At 50.1% G+C, this 20,660-nt stretch overlaps 1 protein-coding gene across 16 annotated transcripts in view; it reads left to right on the top strand.

Annotated features, from left to right (window-relative positions):
- CELF2 (CUGBP Elav-like family member 2) overlaps positions 1–20,660 on the top strand; it is a 724,899-nt gene that overhangs the window by 673,217 nt on the left and 31,022 nt on the right. For all 16 annotated transcript variants that reach the window (XM_075997468.1, XM_075997471.1, XM_012740321.3 and 13 more), the window contains one exon: positions 8,761–8,895. In XM_075997468.1, coding sequence (XP_075853583.1) covers positions 8,761–8,895 — 135 coding nt within the window. The remainder of the gene's footprint in view (positions 1–8,760; positions 8,896–20,660) is intronic.

Here is a 20,660-nt window from a genome sequence, read left to right as displayed (position 1 = left end):
CTAAAAATCTCAGAATCTTGTTGAGTTTGGGCTAAAAGTCTGGATTTTTCTTAAAGGAGAAAGGAAGAAAGTTGTTTCTTTAAAACAACTCTCTCAAAAGAACACGATGATAGGAAAACAACGGAAGTGTGTCACAATTTTGTTTGTCACCGAGCTCCTCGTGGTAATCACGTAGCTGGTCCTCACAGTGTGCCAAGATAGGACCAGCATTCTCCTAGTACGGTACAGGTAGAAACATGCAAGTATAAAAAGGTAAAATAACTGATAGGGGACCCACCGCCAGCAAGTGGCATAGTGTGGATCACGGTACGGAATTCCCAAATGTCACGACGACTTTACAAATAGGAACTGTCACTGCCCCAGTTGGCAGTTGGGCAGCGAAGGTGTGGAGAGGTTTCATGCTCGTCCAGACCCACTGAGCTAGTGAGTGGCAGATGTAAATTTCAAGTCCAGCTCGGCCTGACCCCAGACCTGAGTGTGTGTCCCTCCAAGCTTGCCCCGAGATGTATGTTTGCATAAATGCAATCCCAAGTGACCAGCCTGCGCCAACAGTGTGACAGGCCCCAACCTGTTAAAAAGGAAGCAGTTCAGAGATGGTAACGGGAAAACTGCCTCCCTTCACTCTGGAAAACGTTTCAAATTTATTACAAGGGGGTTCTGTGTCGGGGGAATTTTTTTCTAGGGTAAGGAATTGTTACTGAACAAATTATAGATTATGATGCTATGGTGGAACAGAAGTATCTGTTGACTATGAACAGGAGGAAACTGCTTCATTTTAGTTCTGATTTTCAGCAAAGCTGGTAGTAATTCCCTTCCAGAATATCTGCTCATCTTTGAAAGTCATAATAAAATTGTAGCGTGCATATATTTGCTTAAAACAGCTAAACAGTTCTCCTTTTATCAATCTGAGACCTGTTCTCTGAGAAGACTGTCGTAGAGTGTCTGTCACAAGTGGAGAAGTGGGAAGACATTTGCAAAAACGCTGTGTCGGAGATCCGAGCACTGGAATTGGAGCCGCTCCCAGAGTTGTGGAGTGTTCATCTTAGATCCACAAAGACCCCGCGTTCTTCCCCAAGCTGAGTCTCCAGCAGTCCGTGCTGCAGACAAGGCTTCCTGCGAATGTGCTAATAGGCCTTAGGAGAATGTTCTATAACCACCCATCTGTCACTTTTTAACAGACCTGATTGGCAAGCACTTGTAACAACTGACATCTGTTCTTGCTTATTGATATGTAGATTTATGGTAATTGCTATGAACAATAAGACACAAAATTACCTAAGGTGAACATTAAATTAAATTTTCATGCCCTTCTCCTTATAAATAATTTTTTTAAAATCTTAAATTTCAAGTAGGCATATTGCACATCTGTTTTGTACATAATTTCTTCGTTTTGAGAAGAATTCCGCCCCCCCAAGTAATGAATGAAAAGGTAGGGATCCCTGAATTCCTTTTTTTTTTTTTTTTTTTGCCATCTTGATAGGGGCACACGGTTGGGTTTCCTAAAACTTACTCAGATGTTTCGCTTGTGTAGTCACCGGATCATTGCCCCTGGTTTGAGGGGTGCCCATGTGAGCAGAGTGCTTCGTGGAGTTACATGATGTCGATTTTTCTTGGCAAAGAACTGTGCGCCAAGCCAGAACCAGCTTCCCGGGGGTGGCTTTACGGCTGGCGAGATGAGAGTGTGGGAGACGGTGCGACCTGGGAGAGGGGCCGAGGCAGGGAGGACGGGGCCTCTGCCCCCCGTGCAGCAGCAGGCATGGGTCGGGGTGACAGGTGTGCCTGAGGGTCCTGTGCCCTCGAGGAGGGAGAGGAGGAAGCTCTGGGCGTCTGGCTGTCCTGGCATGGCCGCCCTGGCTGGGTTCCCGCAGATGGCCACTGCCTTCCCCCGAGGCAGCTCTGCCCCCAGGTAGGAGAGGATGGCAAGTGCGAGTGAGACATCCAGGTGAAGGCTCCGTGGCAGGAAGAGCCACGAAGGAAGCCAGGAAGGGCATGTTTGTGGCAGGAAGAGCCAACACGTAAGTCACTAGGGACATTTGCCATTGCCAATGAAAAGTCCAGTGACGTTTTGCCCCATAAAAATTTCCCAAGCGCTTTTCCCACACCCAGGGATCGTGACTGTGGTATGACAGGGGCTCTAGACGTCAGTGGCGTCTCCAAGACCGGGTGGGTGCAAGGCGTCCCTGGGGAGGGAAGGACAGAGAAGAGGCATCAGGCCTCCGCAGGGCTGGCTGGGAGGACCCTGGGCAGGAGGAGAAGGCGCCTTCACTGTGACCCTCCGGTCCTCACCCAGTGTCACTTGGGCCGGGAGTGTAGCCAGGACAGGAGGGGCTTGGCCCGTGGGGCCACCTCTGGCTCTTGTTGGTGTGTTCGTGCGTCTGCGCTGAACAAGAGCAGTTTCCTCGCGTCCCATTCGCTGCCCCGCCCGGGCCTCTCGTCCACTAGGTTTTCCACTAGGGCTTGGGTCTCTTTCAGATTATCTGGACAGCTCGGAGACTCTTCAGCTTTTTAGGATCTATTACCAGAAAAGTTCTGCACACAAATCACACGCACTTTTTCATAAAGTTTCAGGCAGTTCCGAGACACCCTGGGCCGCCAGCTCAGCAGCCCGGAGTTCAGGTGGCTGATGGAGGGGACGCAGCCTGTGCCACACTCAGCACTCAGGGGGAGGCTGGGCTGCAGGTTCCTTTGTTCACAGAAGCAACTGGAACCAGCGGTCTGTGATATCTGGGACTTTGGTGGTGATGCAAAAGGAATCGCATTAAGAAATTCAGAGTTGCTGGGGCGATTTGGAGAGCAAAATGTGATGCGCAGCTGTGACGGTCACTGGGTAACCTGGGTCTAGCTACCCACGGAGACAGGATCACAAGTTCCGCCCCCGCCCTCCGGGGTTGGAGCACAGAGCAGTGTCATAAAGCAGTATGTGTGTTGATCAGGGCTTACGCTTGGTCCCATGGACTGAAGTGCCCCTGCCAGTGGCTTTCCCCTGCTCGCATGGTGGTGACAGTGGCCGGGGCTGCTCCAGGCGGACGTGGGAAGGAGAACACGTATGTTCCTGGTGCCCCGGCCAGGTTGCCTTTGGAAGCCCTATGCTCGGCCACCCCTCTCCTCCTCTCCCTGCCTCCCTGTCCCTCCTGAACTTAGTCCCTGCGGCACAAAGTTTAATGAAGTGAATGGACACCAAGACTTGGGGAGGAGGAGGAGGGCAGAAGAACTCCAGATGGGGACGAGAGGACAGGAGGCGTGATCGTTTGCTGGCCAGGCTGGCAGGAAAGGACAGGCCCACAGGGGGGAGAGAAGAGCTGTCCTCCAATTTCCCTGGGACTGTTCCTTCAGGGAGTGGCCCTTGGAGAATAGATCGTGTTATTTTGACCCCTGTCTGTGCCATGTACACGTACATTCTTGCACCATTCGTGCCACCGTCGGAGGCAGCACTGTCGCAGTTACCAGTCTTGCTGATGACGCCGTGAGCTGTTCCGGGAGCTTCAGGAGTACTGACGCATTTAGTCTCCTAACCCTGGAGAGCTGGGTCCCGCTTGGACCCCACCCTACCGGTGGGAGCCCCGAGGTGCAGGCGAGTGAGCAGTGTGCCAGAGGTGACGCGGGTTGGCATGAGTGTGGCAGAGCCAGCTTTAAGCCCAGATGGTGTGAGCGCAGGGCCAGCCCCGGCTGCCTCCAGGAGGTGTTGCTGCTCTCGTCACTGTTGTCACGTCACCAGCAGAGGACGCCGTGTCTTCCAGGCCCCAGGAGCACAGGAGAGAGGAGACGCTGCTGTCGACCCCGCACCGAGGAGCAGGGTGTGGGGGTCCGGGCTGGGGACGGGGACGGCGGCCCTGCCCCACCTCTGGCTTGTGAGCACTTAGTTCTTTTTTATTTTTTTTTTTTGTTTTGTTTTGTTTTAGAGATGGGGTCTCGCTCTGTCTCCCAGGTTGGAGTGCATTGACTTTTCACAGGGACAGTCATAGCTCACTGCAGCCTTCAGTGCCTAGGCTCAAGCCACCCTCCTGAGTAGCTGGGACTAAAGGCGCTGCCACCATGCCAGCTCGTCAGCACTGATTTCTGAGGATGGGAGTAGGGGGACCACGTAAGCCTCATGGGTCAGCACTCAAGACCACGAAAGGGACAGGACAGAAGGGGCAGGTGGTGATCCTCTGCTATGACACCTCTTCAGGTCCTCGGCTGGCCACTACTCCCCTGTGCTTTCATCTCCATCAAATCAAAGACTTGAGTGAGAATTGGGTTCAGAGTCTGGGCCTGTTGCCAGACACTGATGAACTGGCAGGAGTTCTCCTCGGTCACTGGCTGTTTCCTGCTCCAGGGTCCAGCAGCCTTCCTGGACACAGGGCCTGTCTTTCTACTTAATCCTCAGTGTCTTGGACAGTGTCTGGCTCATCATGGCCACTCAGTAACTGCTGGATGGATGGATGGATGGATGGATGGATGGATGGACGGACGGACAGACGGACGGACGGATGATGGGCGGATGGATGGATGGATGATGGGTGGATGGATGGATAGGTAGATGATGGATACATTGATGGATGGGTAGATGATGGATGGATGGATGATGATTGGGTGGATGGATGGATAGGCGATGGATGGATGGATACGTAGATGATGGATGGATTGATGGATAGGTAGATGATGGATAGATAGATGGATAGGTAGATGATGGATTGATGGATGGGTACATGATGAATGGATTGATGGATGGGTAGATGATGGATGAATGGATTGATGGATGGGTATATGATGGCTGGATTGATGGATGGGTATATGATGGCTGGATTGATGGATGGGTAGATGATGGCTGGATTGATGGATGGGTAGATGATGGATGGATTGATGGATAGGTAGATGATGGATGGATTGATAGGTAAATGATGGATTGGTAGATGATGGATGGATAGATGGATGGATGGAAGAGCAAATACAGATCCTCCTGCCTGACTGGTTCTAACTCTTCCCCTTTTCCTTTGTCCCCAAATCCCTTAGATGCCAGGGAGCACAGTGGCTTCTCTTTTCTTCTCTCCATCTCTGTCTCCTTGGCCCACATCTTCTCCTTTCCTTGCAGTGTGGTTGTTGAACAATGTTGGCCATGCCCCAGCGTGGTGCCCAGAAACTCGCTCAGGCCGTCTGGCCTTTGCAGGTGGCAGCAGGGAAGGGCTGGACAGGATGTCAGAAGCCCTGATGGGTGGTGAGGTGTGGGTAGGGGGAGTGGGAAGGAGAGGACCTGAGTGCTGTCGCCTGGCTCCAGGGCCTTCAGAGTGTGTCGGCGGGTATGGTAAGGAGCAGACCTGCTTCCAAGAGGTATTTGTATTGTAGATGAGTTAATGATTGAGGAAAAATGGTCAATATTTGATGCTGTTGGAAATACCACAGAACTAAGAAAGGGCGGGGAAAACTCAGACCTTGGCTGGCTGTGTAGACGACACTGTTTATGCAGTTGATGCAAAGGTCATGCTGTTGGTTAACCTACTCACTCACCGTATGTAGGTTTATTCATCACCTATACATTGAGCAGTGTGTGTGCATGCACGCATTTACTTGAAAATGAATAAGACAAAAATCTTTGTCCACAAGGAGCTTAGTGTCTAGCTGCAAAGGCAAGAAATATATGCAAAGGAGGATACGCTGAGAGCCACAGAAGAGTTATAGATAAACAGATGAGGGAGTTTGCAGATAACACACGGTGAGTGTGTGTGCGCGTACAAGGGAGGGAGGCGTGCAGTGTCGCGGAAAGCTCTGGCCCTGGATGAGGGGGTTCCGTTGCCAGTGCCTGCGAGGCCTTGGCCAGGCACCTTGACGTCCCTGACCCAAGCGAGCAGGCCAAGCCGGCCATCAACGCGGCCTCCTTCCTGCGGCTCCCACCCAGACGGGGGAGACGTCCTGGAGGAGCGCTCTCGGCCTGAGCGGAGAGTAACAGCTCTGCCTGTCCTTAATCGGTGCCAGACGAACGGCGACCATTTCACGTCGGTGCTCAATCCTCTTGCACGCTCAGGCGTATGTCACCCGGGTGCTCTGGTCGTCTGGTTTACGTCATTAAGCGTCAGAGGCAGCGTTAGTCTCAAGAGGGCGCAGATGGGTCAGCACAAATGAGCCTCGCTCCTTGTGTGGTCCCTCGCAGCCGGTGTGCTCGCCACGCTCAGGTGCGAAGTGCGTGGAGTCCCTTGCCGGGTCCACGCGGGTCTGCGCTAAGCCAGGCAGCACCCGTGTCTCCTCTGTTCCCATTTTCCTAAAGGAAAACTGAAAAGTAAGACCAGTGCTTCTCAACACCCACATTCTCATAGATATGACCCTGCCCGACCCTTTATCAGGGAGAACGGGAGAGAGCTCTGTTCCCAGTTGTGTTTACTTGATTAAGCAGGGTTGTAGGACGTCTGCCCTTTTCTCGCACAAATCACAGGATTCCACAAATACCTGTGTCCTACTTCTAAGCACCCCACAAAATAAGTGGGTTTTGAAGAACGGGTGTTTGGCTTTCACCCTAAGCCGACAGGTCTGGGTATCTCCTGGGAGAAGAGTATCATTCTGGACAAAATGGAAACCCATTTTGCAGCTAAGACATGAGAAGCTTTTATCTGAGCAGAGACGTGCCCTGCAGAGCTCAGCGGCCAGGCTGTGAGCTGCACTCACGCAGGGGGCTCCACGCCGATGGCCAGGGGCTTGTGCCAGGTATGTTTCTAGAACATTCTCTTATCCCTCCATCCATTACCTCCGACACATAGGAAAGCAGTTGTCAGGCCAACTCTCCTTAAAGCAGATTAAATTTGCTCAATAGATATTTATTAAGGATCTTGATTTGAGGCATGGGGAGATAGAATTAAGCTGATTATTTAACTGCAGTAGTTTTCTACATTAAATTCCTCTCTATAGGGAGAGAACCATCATTTCCTGCTTCTTGGGTGTGCATTCTCTCACTATGAAGTGAATCATGGCGAAGTACTGTCAATGGAAAAGAAACCCAACTCTGTAAGATAATTTAAGGAGGTTCATTCTGAGCCATATTTGAGGACTGTGGCCCAAAGCTATACCCAAGAAGCCTTGAGCAAGTGGTGTCACTGTGGTTGGGTTACAGTTTGGTGTTATACATTTCAGGGAGAGAGGAATTAGGCATAAATCAGTACATGGAAGGTTTACAAGCGTTGGTTTGGCCCAAAAAGGCGCAAAACATCTCAAAGTGGGGGCTTACAGGTTATAGGTGGGTTTAAAGAATCTTTGATTTGTAAATGGTTTAAAAAATGAAGCTTTGTCTAAAGGCCTGGAATGTTGTAAATTAAGGAAGTCTATTGATCAGAGATAAGCCACTGGACAGATACCCAGACTCAACTGATCTGTTAAGTAAACTGATGACCTGCAGGTGTGATTTGTGCTTTGTCTTGCACAAACTTAGCCCAATTGATGAGTTACAAATGATATCTCCACCATGGGGGAGGGGCATTATGAGGCATGTCTGACGTCCCTTCTCTGGGCCAGCAACTCAGCTTTAAGGGCATTTCTGGGGTCCCCTTGGCCAAGAGGGGGTCCATTCAGTCAGCTGGGGGTTGGCCTTAAGATTTTATTGTAGTTCATAATACTATGACTATTCATAGAACCTTTGGATGGAGAAATAGAAGCTGGAGGAGAAAAGATTCTCCTCCAGAATAAAGCATAAAGCAGAGACTCCAGCCCCAAGCTCAACCCCTCAGATCACCCCAGATTTTTCAGCTGGTCCCACCCTCGTGTTCTTGAAATTTTTGTTTCTCCCTGCTCTTTTTCATAATTTTCACTAGTCAGAAATCCATTCTAGTTTAAAGTAATCCCCCATGAAAATAGAAGTATCTTTAAAAGGCAAATGAAAATAATTTACAAATAAAACTATTATGGCACTACCCTTTTTATTCATTCATTCTTTTATTAATTGAATATTATTTGAGTACTTACCATATGCACATTTTAGAGAGTTCACATTTAAAATGAATCCAGAGAGAGAAGTTCAATGGCAGTAACTGTAACAATAATAGCTAACATTTACTGGGTACTTACGTTGTGCCAGAGGAGTTGGCTTTTGTCACCTTATTTAATCTTTATGACAGCCTGATGACATGAGACACAGTTGATACTGCCCCTCACTAGTCAGGAAATAGACTAAGTAATTTGCCCAGAGTCAGCTGGAAAAGTGGCAGAGCCAGGACTGGAACCCATCAGTTCAACTTGGGAGCAAGAGATTGAAACCAGTAAACCAAACTTTCCTCTGTAATACTTCAAGTTGAGGATTGGCAGTTGACCCTGAAGCTTTTCCTCCAGCTGCCCAAGCCCAGGTCGCACCACTTCTTGCCAGCTGTGTCACGGCAGTGGCCGGTCTGTGAGGCTCTGTGTAGCCGGTCGGCACAGAGATCTCGTCTTCGCGGATTATCTCTGCGGCATGGAGGGGAGCCGGGTGGGAGAGGGTCCTGATGGCACAGGCAGCCCACAATGAGAGGACTCTGCTGGGAGACGTATGAGACAGGGTTCCAGTGCCCCCCTTAGTCTCTGGGAACAGAAGATCGTATCACGGGAACTGAAGGAGGCGTCTTCACTGAGGGGGGTTGGAGGGCCCCGCCCCGACCCAGACGGGGCGACTGCACAAGTCACCAGGGCAGCGCCTGTGTGTGCAGCGTCACAGACGTGCGTGTGGGGGTCTTCTGCTCTTGTCCTCTGCCCTGGGGACGTCATGGGCCTTCTCTCGTTGGGAACCGGAACGTGGGGCCTGCCGCTAACGGTGCGTTTCTCTTCCCTCCGCAGGCATGAACGCTTTGCAGCTGCAGAACCTGGCGACGCTCGCTGCCGCTGCGGCCGCGGCCCAGACCTCAGCCACCAGCACCAATGCAAACCCTCTCTCCACCACGAGCAGCGCCCTGGGGGCCCTCACGAGTCCCGGTGAGTGGGGGTGCTCTTCCCCGGCAGGGGCTGCGGCGGAGCCGTGCGCGGAGGGCAAGGCTGTGTGCGTCCAGAATGGAGCCAGGGAAGGCCACTGGCCTGTTTTCCTTATTTTATTGGGTCATTTTATTTACTTTTTTTTAAAGGATCAAAGTTTATGTGTTTTGCTTTCCACGGATAAAATGAAAAAAAGTTTGCATGAGAAAATCCATCGTGCCAGCACTTCTCACACGCATTGATTTTGTCTTAAGAAAGGTCTACATTGTCCATTCCACCCTGGTTAAACCTCCACTACTGTGAAGGGCCTTGGTGTCTTAGTTCAGCTCTTTTGTCCTGTCCTTTCCTTTTTTAAACAATTTACAAATTCTCTGTTAAATCCCAAAATTCCTAAAAATTCCAATGTTAGTATTTCATACCAGTTCCGTCTTTCACATTTGACTTTAAAATCCGCGATCTAGCAAGGGACATCTTTTCTTTCCGGTCAGATTACAGGCTATTTAAAGTCTTTTTTCATTACAAAATTTTGTTGCCTTATTCAAAAGCAGATGCCATTTTTTTTTTCCATATAAGCTGGACATGATGTGGTTGCTTAGATACCATGATTTGTTGCTATATATATATATATATTTTTTTTTTTTTTAATTTAAAATTTAGGCAGGATATTTCCAGGCTTGCCTCCTTCTCTGAATTTTCTGGGCCTCGATCGGTGATCTCATTTCCTCCGTCATTACATGAAGGAGTCGGCCTGGACCCGTCTCCAAGCTTCCTTCTAACTTTGAAAATCCCGTGACCCTGTCTCAGCTGTGCCCAGAAGATTAGCTAAGTGTTGAAAAAGCTTTAATGAAAATACTGCTTGTGTTTTCTTTCAGGAAAACACACAGTGAGAGCTAGAGCACGATCCTGCAGAACAGCCCTCTCTCGAGGCTGCGGGCTCCAGGCAGCAACAAGACATTTGCCACCTCGAGCCAGTGGCACGAAAGAGCAGTGGCCCTCGCAGGCGCGGCCTTGGGGCCACGTATGGCCTTCTGGGCCCTTAAGTGCAGCCTTTTCACCGAATCCATATTTTACAGAGCAAACCCTTTTATTAAGGAGGGGTGCGGCCGAGAGAGATGAAGCTTTCCTTGCCTCCTTTGGTGCATCAAAAAGAACAATCTTGAAATCAGAAGGGCCACAGGTTCCCCAACCCTGGCGGACATTTCCCACTCGGGATAGTTTGGAGGGACAGACCTGAGAGAGGTTTAGAGGCAGCTGGTGGATTGATCCCGAACGTGTTGAAATCTCACGGCGGCAGCACGTTTGGTATATTGACTTCGTTATGTTGAACGTCTTCAGAAACATACCATACGTTGGCTATATGTGGGCTTCATTTTATGCAATACGTACTCCTGAAAAATCAACTTTAAGTCAGTTTTCTCAAGAAATTGAGTTACAGCTTTAATGTAATACAAAAGCTTGTTATTTAAATAAATCCTATAATGACCCCTTTGAGAAATAAACATTTTGACATAGTTCTCCCCCTTATAAAAAAAATAATAGTAATTTTTCTTAAAGAAAAATTCCATCTATTTAATAAGTCATATTGAAAAGTATTAAGAAGTCTTCCTCTCCTGTGAGGACTGATTACATTAAAATAGCAGAGCGTGTTGTGTGCACCTCGGACTGTGTTTTAGGCTAGAAGGAGGCGTGTCGGCATAGTAAGTCCGTACGCTGATCAGTGTGGGTACTAGAGGTCAGTGAAGGCCACACGTGCTACCTGCTCCCTGGGTCACTCAGCCCGTGGGGGACTCAGACACTAAGCACACAGGTGCTCAGCACGTCTGTGGAGAACAGAGTAAGGTGGAGAGAGTGAAGGGGATGGAAGGGGGCGACCCCCTCTTTCAAATGGTGACATTTGAGCAGAAGCTGGGAAGGCACGCGGGGCGATCCGGCAGAGGATGGAGGAGTGTGTGAGGTCTGAGAGGCAGGAGAGAGCCGGGCGTGCTGGGAGAGCCACAAGTGCTGAGCAGGGAAGCGGGGACAGGTCCCTGTCGTTCCATCCTGTGTGGTGACGAGCAGTCATTTGTTGTAAAGGACCTTCTCACGCAGCCTAGGAAGGTGGCCCTGGTGTTTGCCAGGAGTTTTCAACGGATGTGGCCATTTTCAGCCCCCCCCCAAACCGTGATGAGAGATGGGTCCTCCTTGCCTGCTCCAGTCGCAGCCACTGCCAGCGAAGTGTCCCCTTCACTGCTCTCCACCCTTCGCTGGATGCCGCTAGCTCAGGTGGCACTGCCAGGGATTTCCCTCTCGTCTGTTGAGGAATGCTTTGCATAATGGCCAGAAGTATTTCATTAGAATCCTGAAGTGTGGTGGCAGAAACGATTGTGAAATCTCCATTTCAAATATTTTTCTTAAGTGTACCTAAAAAGAAAACCCGGTGTTTAAGTGAAAGTAAATGATTTGTCTAATTTCCGTCGGGGACTTTTTCAAAGTCACAGAAAATGTGGTTAGTACAATTCATGACTCTCCACTTCATCAGTGCAATTTCCTGTGAAATAAAAAGGTGGGAAGTGATTCTCAAAGTGAGCACCATTATTTACTTTTTAAATAATGATAAACGGGGCTCACTGTCCGTGCCATGAGCCAGCCCAGGCCCCACTCCCTCACAGGCCTTCAGGTCTGCCCTGTTTTTTAAATACATCTCTTAAGCTTCAGACAAATTCATCTAGAAAGGAAAGGGACAATTCAATCCCCATAACTATTAATTTTTTTAATAATTGTAAATTTATTATTTCAATTTTGCATACCCAGGAAAAGTTTCCCTACAGCATTATTATAAATGATTTTAAACAGTCTTGGCTTTAAAACATGAAAGATTAAGCTTTAATTTTTGTTAAAAAAAATCCCCTTAGGCAATAAATAGGTTCCTTTGTCTCTTGGCCTTGATATAAAAATTAAAATAGTTTAAATTGCCCATGGTTGGAATAAGTGTTTCATGCAATTATCAGATGGTAGTGAATAGAATTAGAAATTAAATCATGAAAGAATAAAAAGAAGGTAAGTGCATATTATGCCTTTTATGAGTTTCTCATGGGTCTTTTGAAGCCTAATTTAATCATGTTTCTTGTCTTTTATTTTGATATCATTTTTCGTTTGTTTACCGCAAACTCCTATTTAGTTAATTAATCTTGGGTCATTTCTTCCTACCCAGTTTTGAGCCTGTATCTGAGGACTGTGTCTCTGTGTTTATATAAAGAGGCAAATTGTCTATAAGGGGTGTGGCTAGGTACTAAAGATGATAACATTTGTCTTCCACCCAGCTTACAGATTTGGTTTTTTCTGGCAATTCTGAGAACTTGGGAGAGAGCATTACTGTGACCACATGTGAACATGTCTTTGGCATTTTCTGTCTGGAACATAATATTGCATTCATGTGCCACGGTATTCAGCTGACCTTCTTCTGTTTTCTTTTTTTTTAAAGACAAGGCTGTTTTAAAATTCTCCAAATGCTTCTCGAAGTATAGACTCAGTCAAGTGCACACTTCATGATAATAGATAATTTCTTTCCATAGTATAAGGCATTTTAAAATGCGGGGAGGCATTTTTCCACTCCCACCATTGGCTTTACAAAGCATTTCCACTTTAAATTCCAGGCAGTGTTTCTGCCCATCTTCAAGGTGTCCCCTGCCTCCTTGAAGGCTGTGATGGACAGGGTCCCAAGGAAGTGGTGACGCTTCCCTCTGGACAACCGGAGGTGACTAACCCGAGGCTGAAGGTGGTTTACCATGATCCAGACCCTTCTTCTGTCCTCACGTAGTAAGGCCCGATGAGTGGCAGCTGTTGGTGGTGTACACGGGGCTCTTCAGAGCTGCTGGATGAGCCCTGGGAAGCCAGAGTTTCCCCGTAGCCTTGCAGTTGGCAGGAGGCTTTGTCACCGCCGGACACGTGCCTGCATTTACAGCAGGTGAGAACTCGTGTGCAGAGACGTGTGCCACGGGCTGACTCGGCGCACAGCTCAGTGCCTTCTCTCTCGTGCAGGGCAGGCGCATAGTGTCCGTCACAGTGACCTGAACAGGGTCTGTGCACCCACCTACGAGGAATCCAGACATAGCCACACTTGAATGTTCAGGTCCAGCAGGTTCCTGAAGAGTGAATCAGCGCTAACTTACATTAGAACAAAGTCATCCAAAGCAGCTTTTTAATTACAAGTATCCTACAAAGAGTGGCTTACAGAACATTCTGATGTCATGACATAGAATAAGTAAGAGGCTCGTATCAAATAAAGGCATTTTTCTTTAGGAAGAACCGCCTACTCTGTGGGCATTTGAAAGATGACACAGCAATGGATCATCCTCAGAAAGTAGCCCTTCATTACGTGTGCCTGCACCAGTGACACGGCAAGATCCCATTCAGCTGTTCGGAGTATTTCACTTGCACTGTGCTTACAGTGGACATCGCACTCATTCGGGGACCTCCCTCGAAGGTTCTCCTACCCTCCTGTTTCTCTTGCCCATTTTCTGTACTTGCACATTAGCAGGGAACAGACGTTTGCCTCAGAGCCTCCCACTCTTCCCTTCATTAGCTTGTAACTCTTGCAAGTCCTTTAGCCAGGCTGGGTGGAGCCAGTTGGTAAAACGAGCTATTTATTTGTGGGGTTGAATCAGCCAAACATCTTTACACCCTTATTGCTACAAAAAGATAATTGGCATCCCGTTCTTTGCTCATTTCCTGCAAGTTCGGCATTCTGTGCCCCTTACCCCAAAATTTCCACTCGGTCTCTTTCTCTTGATATTATGGGAATCACTCTATTTTCATTAGTGTTAATGGAGTCAAACAGGACATAGAATGTCCCATAAGTAAAACAAATCTATAGTGACTGTAATGTCCTGATAGGTTGTTTCATTCACTCAGCAGTTACTCATCGGGCACCTGTGTACCTGGGACTGTTGTTGGCCCTTGAGGTGCATCAGTGGGTGAAGCCAAAAAGATTCCTGCCCTCGTGTACTTTGTCCTTAGCAGTAGCTTTTCAAAAAGCATTATCTTACTAAATTCCCACCACGTAAAATAATTTAAATAGCCTTTAAGTATAAGCTGTAACTGCTATGCCCTTTAAAAAAACTTTTCATAACCAATATTTTTATGTACCTTAAATTTTGTGAATTAGACCAAGGTGGGGAGGAGAGGAATTTCCTCTTTTCTTTACTGTCTTCCTTGAATACATTCAGTGCAGCAGAGAGCTCGGGGAGCATCTCCCCTCAGGGTAGATTTGGCAAGTGGCAAAACCAGGAAAAGAGAAGGTTTAGTCACAGAGAAAAGTGCACTCAGCACTCCAGCTCTGTGGCTTCTCAACAGAGTCAGCACATGAAAACCAAGTTGTTGAAAGGGCTTAGGTATTTAAAAACTCACGTTTTGGGGGGAACAGTGGTTAGGAGTGGTGCATCTTTCTGCTAACTGTTCCTTATTGGCATCGCTCGTCCGGCCTCGAGGGGTGGAAGAGCACGCGGACCCCTCCCAGCCGGAGGGACTCGAGGCCCCTCGTGCGCTGGCGGTCGCCGCAGAGTCACTCCGTGCGCAGCGGCCGGGTGGTCCGTGTGGTTATGAGATGCCCTGACCAGGAGCCGGCTGCAGTCTCTTAATAGTCCCGAGCCAATTTAAAGTTTAATAAAGCTGCATAGCCGAGGGGACAGAGATATTTATGGTTCACCGCAGAGCCTGCACTGGGAGTTGTGCACGTAGATTCCACCTGTGTCCTGGGCTCTGCTCGTGGGATCCCGTCGTTGTCCCTGGGTGGACACACCCTGTCCTGGGGCTGCCGCAAACCTAGCACCTCGTTCCTTGCCTTGGGTGGGCTTTTTAATACGTACACGGACTCTGGTTCTTCGTGTGTTTTCTCATTGCTTTTAGTGGTGCCGGAGTCTGTGCTGTGCTGAGTGTTGGTGATTCGTTTTTAGATGCTGCTTTGCAGAGTCGCCTCGGCGTGTGGTGGGCCCACGCCAGATCCCCTTGCTGGCACAGGTGAAAACCGCGCATTCGTTCTTGTGTGTCACATTAGGTGGGAGAATCAACACAACTTTATTTGAGTCACAACTTCCCAGAGTGTATATAATCTAAGGTCCATTTTTTTAACACTTGAAAGTAATAAAACAAATTTTTAGTTAATACACAGTTAAATCCCATGATGCCCTAAAAACTAGACGTGGTGGCCACACACAAACACAAGCCAAATGCACCAACCCGACAGTCTAGCCAGAGAGCAGGAGGCAGGCGAGGACCCCGGTGTCAGTGGTGGGACAGACGCTGTCGTGAGGAGGTGGGGATGGCTTTAATGGAAGAGTTGAGGCGTGAGCCGGAACGTGAGACTAGCGTTGCAGATGTGGGAGCGGGACGGAGGGGGCGTCAGACGTGGCAGGCGTGAGAAGACGCAGGAGGAGGGTGTGACCGGCCATGGAAAGCCGACTCCCTTCTCAGAGCGGGACTCGTGTGGGGAGTGGGCCCGTGAGGCCACTGGGAGCCGTGGCTCAGGAGCTGGGCTTTCCTGTAGGCCGTGCAGAGCCACTCAAGGACTCTCAGCCCATGAATGTCAGCAATTGGACTTGGGTACCCATGTGACATGAGGGAGGACGAAAGGGAAGGAGGGAACGGTGACCTCGGTGTGTGCAGAAATGGGATTACCGTGTTTCCCTGAAAATAAGACAGAGCCTTATATTTATTTCCTCAAGAGGACACCCTCTGGCTTATTTTCAGGGGATGTGTTATTGTTTTTTTAAGTATGGTACAACAATCTACATTGATTCAAATAGAGTGAAGTCGTCTTCTGGAACATGATCATAACTCTCCAAACCCCGAATTCCATCCTGAATGTCTTGCGACTCTATTTCCTTTAGAACCATCAGCCCCAATCTCTCATGTGGAGCACTAGAGCTCTCACGGGGCAGATGAGAAGGGCTGCTCGTCTCCTTTCCCGCTCCGCGACGACATGCATGGGTTGTGCAGGTGCGCTGCACAGCCACGCCCGTCACTAGGGCTCATTTCCAGGGCGGGGCTTCTGTTGTGCAAATGCTTAGGAATGCTGCTAGGGCTTATTGTATGGGTAGGTCTTATCTTCAGGGAAACACGGTAGGAGAAGGAACGTGTGATCTCCGGTGATCCAGTGCGTGGTGAGCTGAAGGCCCAGTGCGTGGGCCATGCCCTGACATCAGCCCTGCAGCAGCTGGACTTCTGAGCCCCGAGTCACCAGAGCGAGGTGCTGGGAGAGCCCCAGGGCTGAGCTGCAGAGTTGAGGCCACTGTGCTGGGGTCACCAACAAAGCAGAAGAGGGGACTGGTGTGGAGAGCCCTGAAGGGTATCTGTGGGGGGGGCAGACGGGGGACCAGGAGGTGGGAAGCAAGCTCTGCCAGGTGCACAGCGCCAGGCAGGACAGGCAGAGGCTGGGAAGAGCTCTCTGGCATCAGCCCCCCGGGGAGTCAGTTCCCCCAGAGTGGCCGCCTCATTGCTGGGGTGGACAGTTCTTGCCTCACCGTCACCACCTGGCACCGGCACAGGGACCGGCGGGCACGAGCCCAGAGCAGCGCTGAGTCCATGTGAGGGGCCGTGAGAAGGGGACTACCCAGTCTCCCCGGGACACAGGGAGAGAGGTCAAGACTGGGGAGATGTCAGGGATTTAGGACAGGAAGATATTTATGTCACATACAGGTGGAGAGCTTAGGTATCTAGAGCTGGAAACAGAAGAGTTCACATGCAGGACAGAGGTTTAAGAAAAAGTCACTCTACAGAATGCAGTAGAGGAATTCAAATTCTGTCTTTCTAGAGTATGTGGACATCTTAACCGCCGGTCATCGGAGTGAGTCATTCATCCTTCTTTGATTTTTTTCAGTTGTAAAATGAAATTGTTCACTTTCAGTTATCTTACTGAAATAAGATAAAACTGAGGCTTTTATATGTACATTATATATATTTATATCAATTTACATTTTATATTGATGAATGTATACTGTTGCTTTTTTAAAAAAACAACATAAGTATCTATAAGAAAGATTATTTCCTTATTTTGGAGCGATACTAAATAATTGCTCCTCTGGAGAATAGGAAACTAGGTTAACTTGGGATAAAAGACAGTGATATTTGTCTATGAATTTCTTGCCTTTGGAAAGCAAATACCTCTCCTCTTCCTAAAGTCGTCGGGATGTCGCTGCAGGGGGAGGCACGTTCCTCCTTTCTGCCTTTGTGCCTCACCGCACGCGGCGGCAGTGAACCCCCCCCAGCTCAGATGGGACTTGAGGTTAGAGAACCCACATCTCCTCCTTCCCAAAGACAAAGTGGTGCCGCTGGAATGAGCAGAGCAAGACAGCCGTGTCCAGGCAGGATTCCAGCACTGGAGCCGGGCTGAACCCCGTGGGGAACCGCTTTCATTTTAGGGACGTATCGGTGCGTGCTCTGTACCGGCCACTTGCAGGGACAGCGCCCAGCCGAGTGCCCACGGAGGCGGGCCGTGCCCGTGGCCTCGTGCCCTTTGCCAGCCTTGGGGTCACACTGTCCAGAGGAAAGTGTGCCTCGCAGGAAAGACGTTCTCTCCATCTGGGCCAACTGCCCCTCTCCAGGACACCGCGAGGAAGGCCAGACTTCTGCGAGGGTGCCAGTGGCGCTGGTGACGGGCCTGCTCTCCCCAGAACTTCCTTCCCTCGCCCCGTCTCCCCAGAGCCAGAGCAGAGTCGCGTCGCCCCGTTGTACAGCCGCAGGGACCCTCACCATTGATCCGTCCAGGTGCCTCATGGGAGATCCGGATGAGGAAACTGAGGCTGCGAGGGCACATGGTTTGCCGAGGGAGCACAGGCTGTCACCAGCAGGTGAAGTGACAGCTCCGCCACACGTGAGGTCTACGGCAGGACCTCCTGGGAAACCAGAATTCTATTTCTGGGTTTTTCACTTCCTTGTTCCCATCCGTGTGAGGAGATCAATATTTTTTCCAACCTATGTCTCTGACCCACCCGCCAAACATCAGGGGCAAGCTGAGGGGGAGGTATGGAGTTCTGTTTTAGTAAATCATGAGCAAAACATCAGTGGCAAAGAGATTGAGTTGACGTGAACTGGCTCTTCCACACTAGTGGCCGTCACTCCTCGGTGTCTGACTCCTCGGAGTGGGGAAGACAGAAAAATAAGGCCAGGTAGGGAGTTACCCTGGGTTACTGACAGCTAATGAACTCGATTTCCTTCTTAGAAATATCAACTAGTGAGAGTGCCAACAAGCATTTGGAAATGAAAAATTCAAGTGAAACAGTACGGCCACTTTAGACGTGAAGAGTATGATCCTGTCCATGTCAATTTCTCTCCTCCCAGCATGTTTGCTGTCGAGGAATAAAGCCTCCAAAGAAATTCTAAGTCCAAATCTAGCCCTCTGGACTCTGGGTTTTCCTCTGATCCATCTTCCAGAGACCCGTAAGGACCCGTCTGCCCGGCGGGGCAGAGACGGGGGCACCTTCCAGGTGGGGGTGGTGACTGTGCTGCCTCGGAGCCCTTGTGCCACCTTGTAACACCAGTTCTTCCTATCCTGTCACCCACCACTCCCTTCCCTCGCCACCTCCTTCCCCCAAAAAATCTTTTAGAGACTAAATTAAAGTGAGAGGTGTGGTCACTGTGGAATAATTAGGCCCCGTGGGAGAAGAGGCACGTGCATTGTGCTAATGCCCTGGGGTTGTGATTAGCTCATAATGACCGTGCCTGTGTCGCTGCTTAATTATTCTGCCTCCTCACGCTGCCTTCCTGTGCGGCTGGAATTCGCATCCACGCTCACTGGAGGCAAAATGGGGACCGCAGGCTCCAGCGTCCCAAGTACGTTTGGTCGATGCAGGCGGTTCTCTCTGTGTTTACAATTATTTTATTTCCTAACCACAAAGCCACTGTGTTTCCACTACCTCATTGTTCTAGGGAAAGTGTTCAGTGAATGCACTGAAGGGAAGCTCTTGCTGTCTTCTCTTAATGTTATTTTGTTGTAGCTTAAAAAAAACAAAAAAGCCTCTTGCTGTCCAGGAACAGCGGGGAGGACGTTGCCGTGTTTGTTCCCTGGAAAGCGAGCTGGTCTCTGGGACTGGCAACGCTAGACGCGACCTGCAGACACGCTGAGGGAAGACGGGGGGAAGGGGCAGCTTCCACATAGGAAGAATTATTTAAAGAAATGGCAAATGTGAGAGGTCCACAGGCCCCTGATCACCATTCTTCTCCCTTTCTTGGGGGATCTGGAATCTTTAGAAGGACGGGGGCGGCCAGGTGCCTTAGCACGCAGCGGTCGGCCTCACCCCAGCGGGAGAATGTCACTCATCATCCCACCGTGTGTGAAGAATAAGAAAGAAACCGACCAGGCCACCCTGCGTGTCCCCGCATCGGGTTCAGGAAGAGGCAGGCGGGCTGGTCGAGGACAGGCACAGGTGTGGTGTGGGGGGAACTGAGCGGCCATCGGTCACTCCCGCTCAAGCGTTATGTCAGAGGAGTGAAGGATGTCTCTGGCCCTGTCCTGGTGACACCGAGCCAGCAACTGGCTCCATCCATTCTCTTTCTTAAAATACCCACTTTTTCTCTGGCATGTGAGCGGAAAGGGAAGGTTTGGTGGTGGAGGGGGTTGCTTACCACAGGCTTGGCCATGTCACTAGGAGTCCCCTGGTGAGGCCGTGGCACAAGGCGGGCTGGGACGCCCTGGTCTGGCTCCATAAGGGCCATGCGCCGGCCTGGCCTTCTACAAACCGTAGGTGAGGTCCAGCACGCCCACAGCAGCCTTCAGGAGAATCGGCAGCTACTCACTCCCTCAGCACATACTTAAGTGTCGTGTGTCACGCTTGTGGGCTCTAGGAAGTACAACAGGCCACATTCCAGCTCTTTGATGAGCTTATCTCCTGGTGGGATGTTTTTCCCCAGGAGAACGGAACCATGACGTAGCACCCTTACGCTGATTTTACTCCGAGTTCCTTGCCTCCCAGCAACTGTCCCCATTCCTGTCACAAAGCAAACTTCCCCTCTCTGTAACCTTTCACCTTCCCGTGCCTCAGACGCAATTTCACACCCAGCCCTGATGGAACTTGCTGGCGCCGCACGGGGCATTTCTGAGACCAGCGAGTCACAAGCGTCCGGGGACAAAGGCAGCACCAGGAAGGCTTGTTAATACTATCCGAGCCCTGAGCCCCACAGCCGGAGATGCCGGCTCAGGTCCGAGGTCATCCCCGGTGACTCTGATGCAGGAGGTCCCAGACCTAACATTTAAAAAAAACAACCTTTGTCGAATATGGTCGCAGCACCCCAAAAGCGCAGGGTGGTGCCTGCGTCCAGCAGAGTGACTCTGACCGTGCAACCCTGGGCCTGGGCAGAGGCAGTTGACACGCCGAGGTCTGGCCTTTTTCTCGGGGATCATCTTCCCAGCGATCCAGCCGGTCAGGGCTTGTGTCGGGGGTGCTCAGTAGCGTAGCGGCTGCTCTGTGGGTTTTCCTGGGACAGGACACGGTAAAAGCTATTTGTGTCATAAGCTCGATGGGGCTTGTATTTATGTAGCTCCTTTGTTCTTTGGCCTCAAAACTGACCTGAGGTTGTCACATTCTTCCGTTACGCTGCAGGCAGTGAAAATTGGCACCTTCACCAAAGTTCTGCCTTGAACCATTAGAGTTCTGCCTCCTTGGCGTCCTCTTTTTCCCTGCCAGGAGACGTGGCCAACATGTGTTTGGCACTAGCAGAAATAAGAGCTTTTAGGAAGTTGGCTTAGTGGCCCTGCCTAGCCTCAGGGTCTGCAGAACTCCCAGGACGGGTGGCCAGCC

Source organism: Microcebus murinus, chromosome 25 (assembly GCF_040939455.1).
Source record: "Microcebus murinus isolate Inina chromosome 25, M.murinus_Inina_mat1.0, whole genome shotgun sequence".
Classification (NCBI taxonomy): domain Eukaryota; kingdom Metazoa; phylum Chordata; class Mammalia; order Primates; family Cheirogaleidae; genus Microcebus; species Microcebus murinus.
This window is presented reverse-complemented; position numbering and strand designations above follow the sequence as displayed.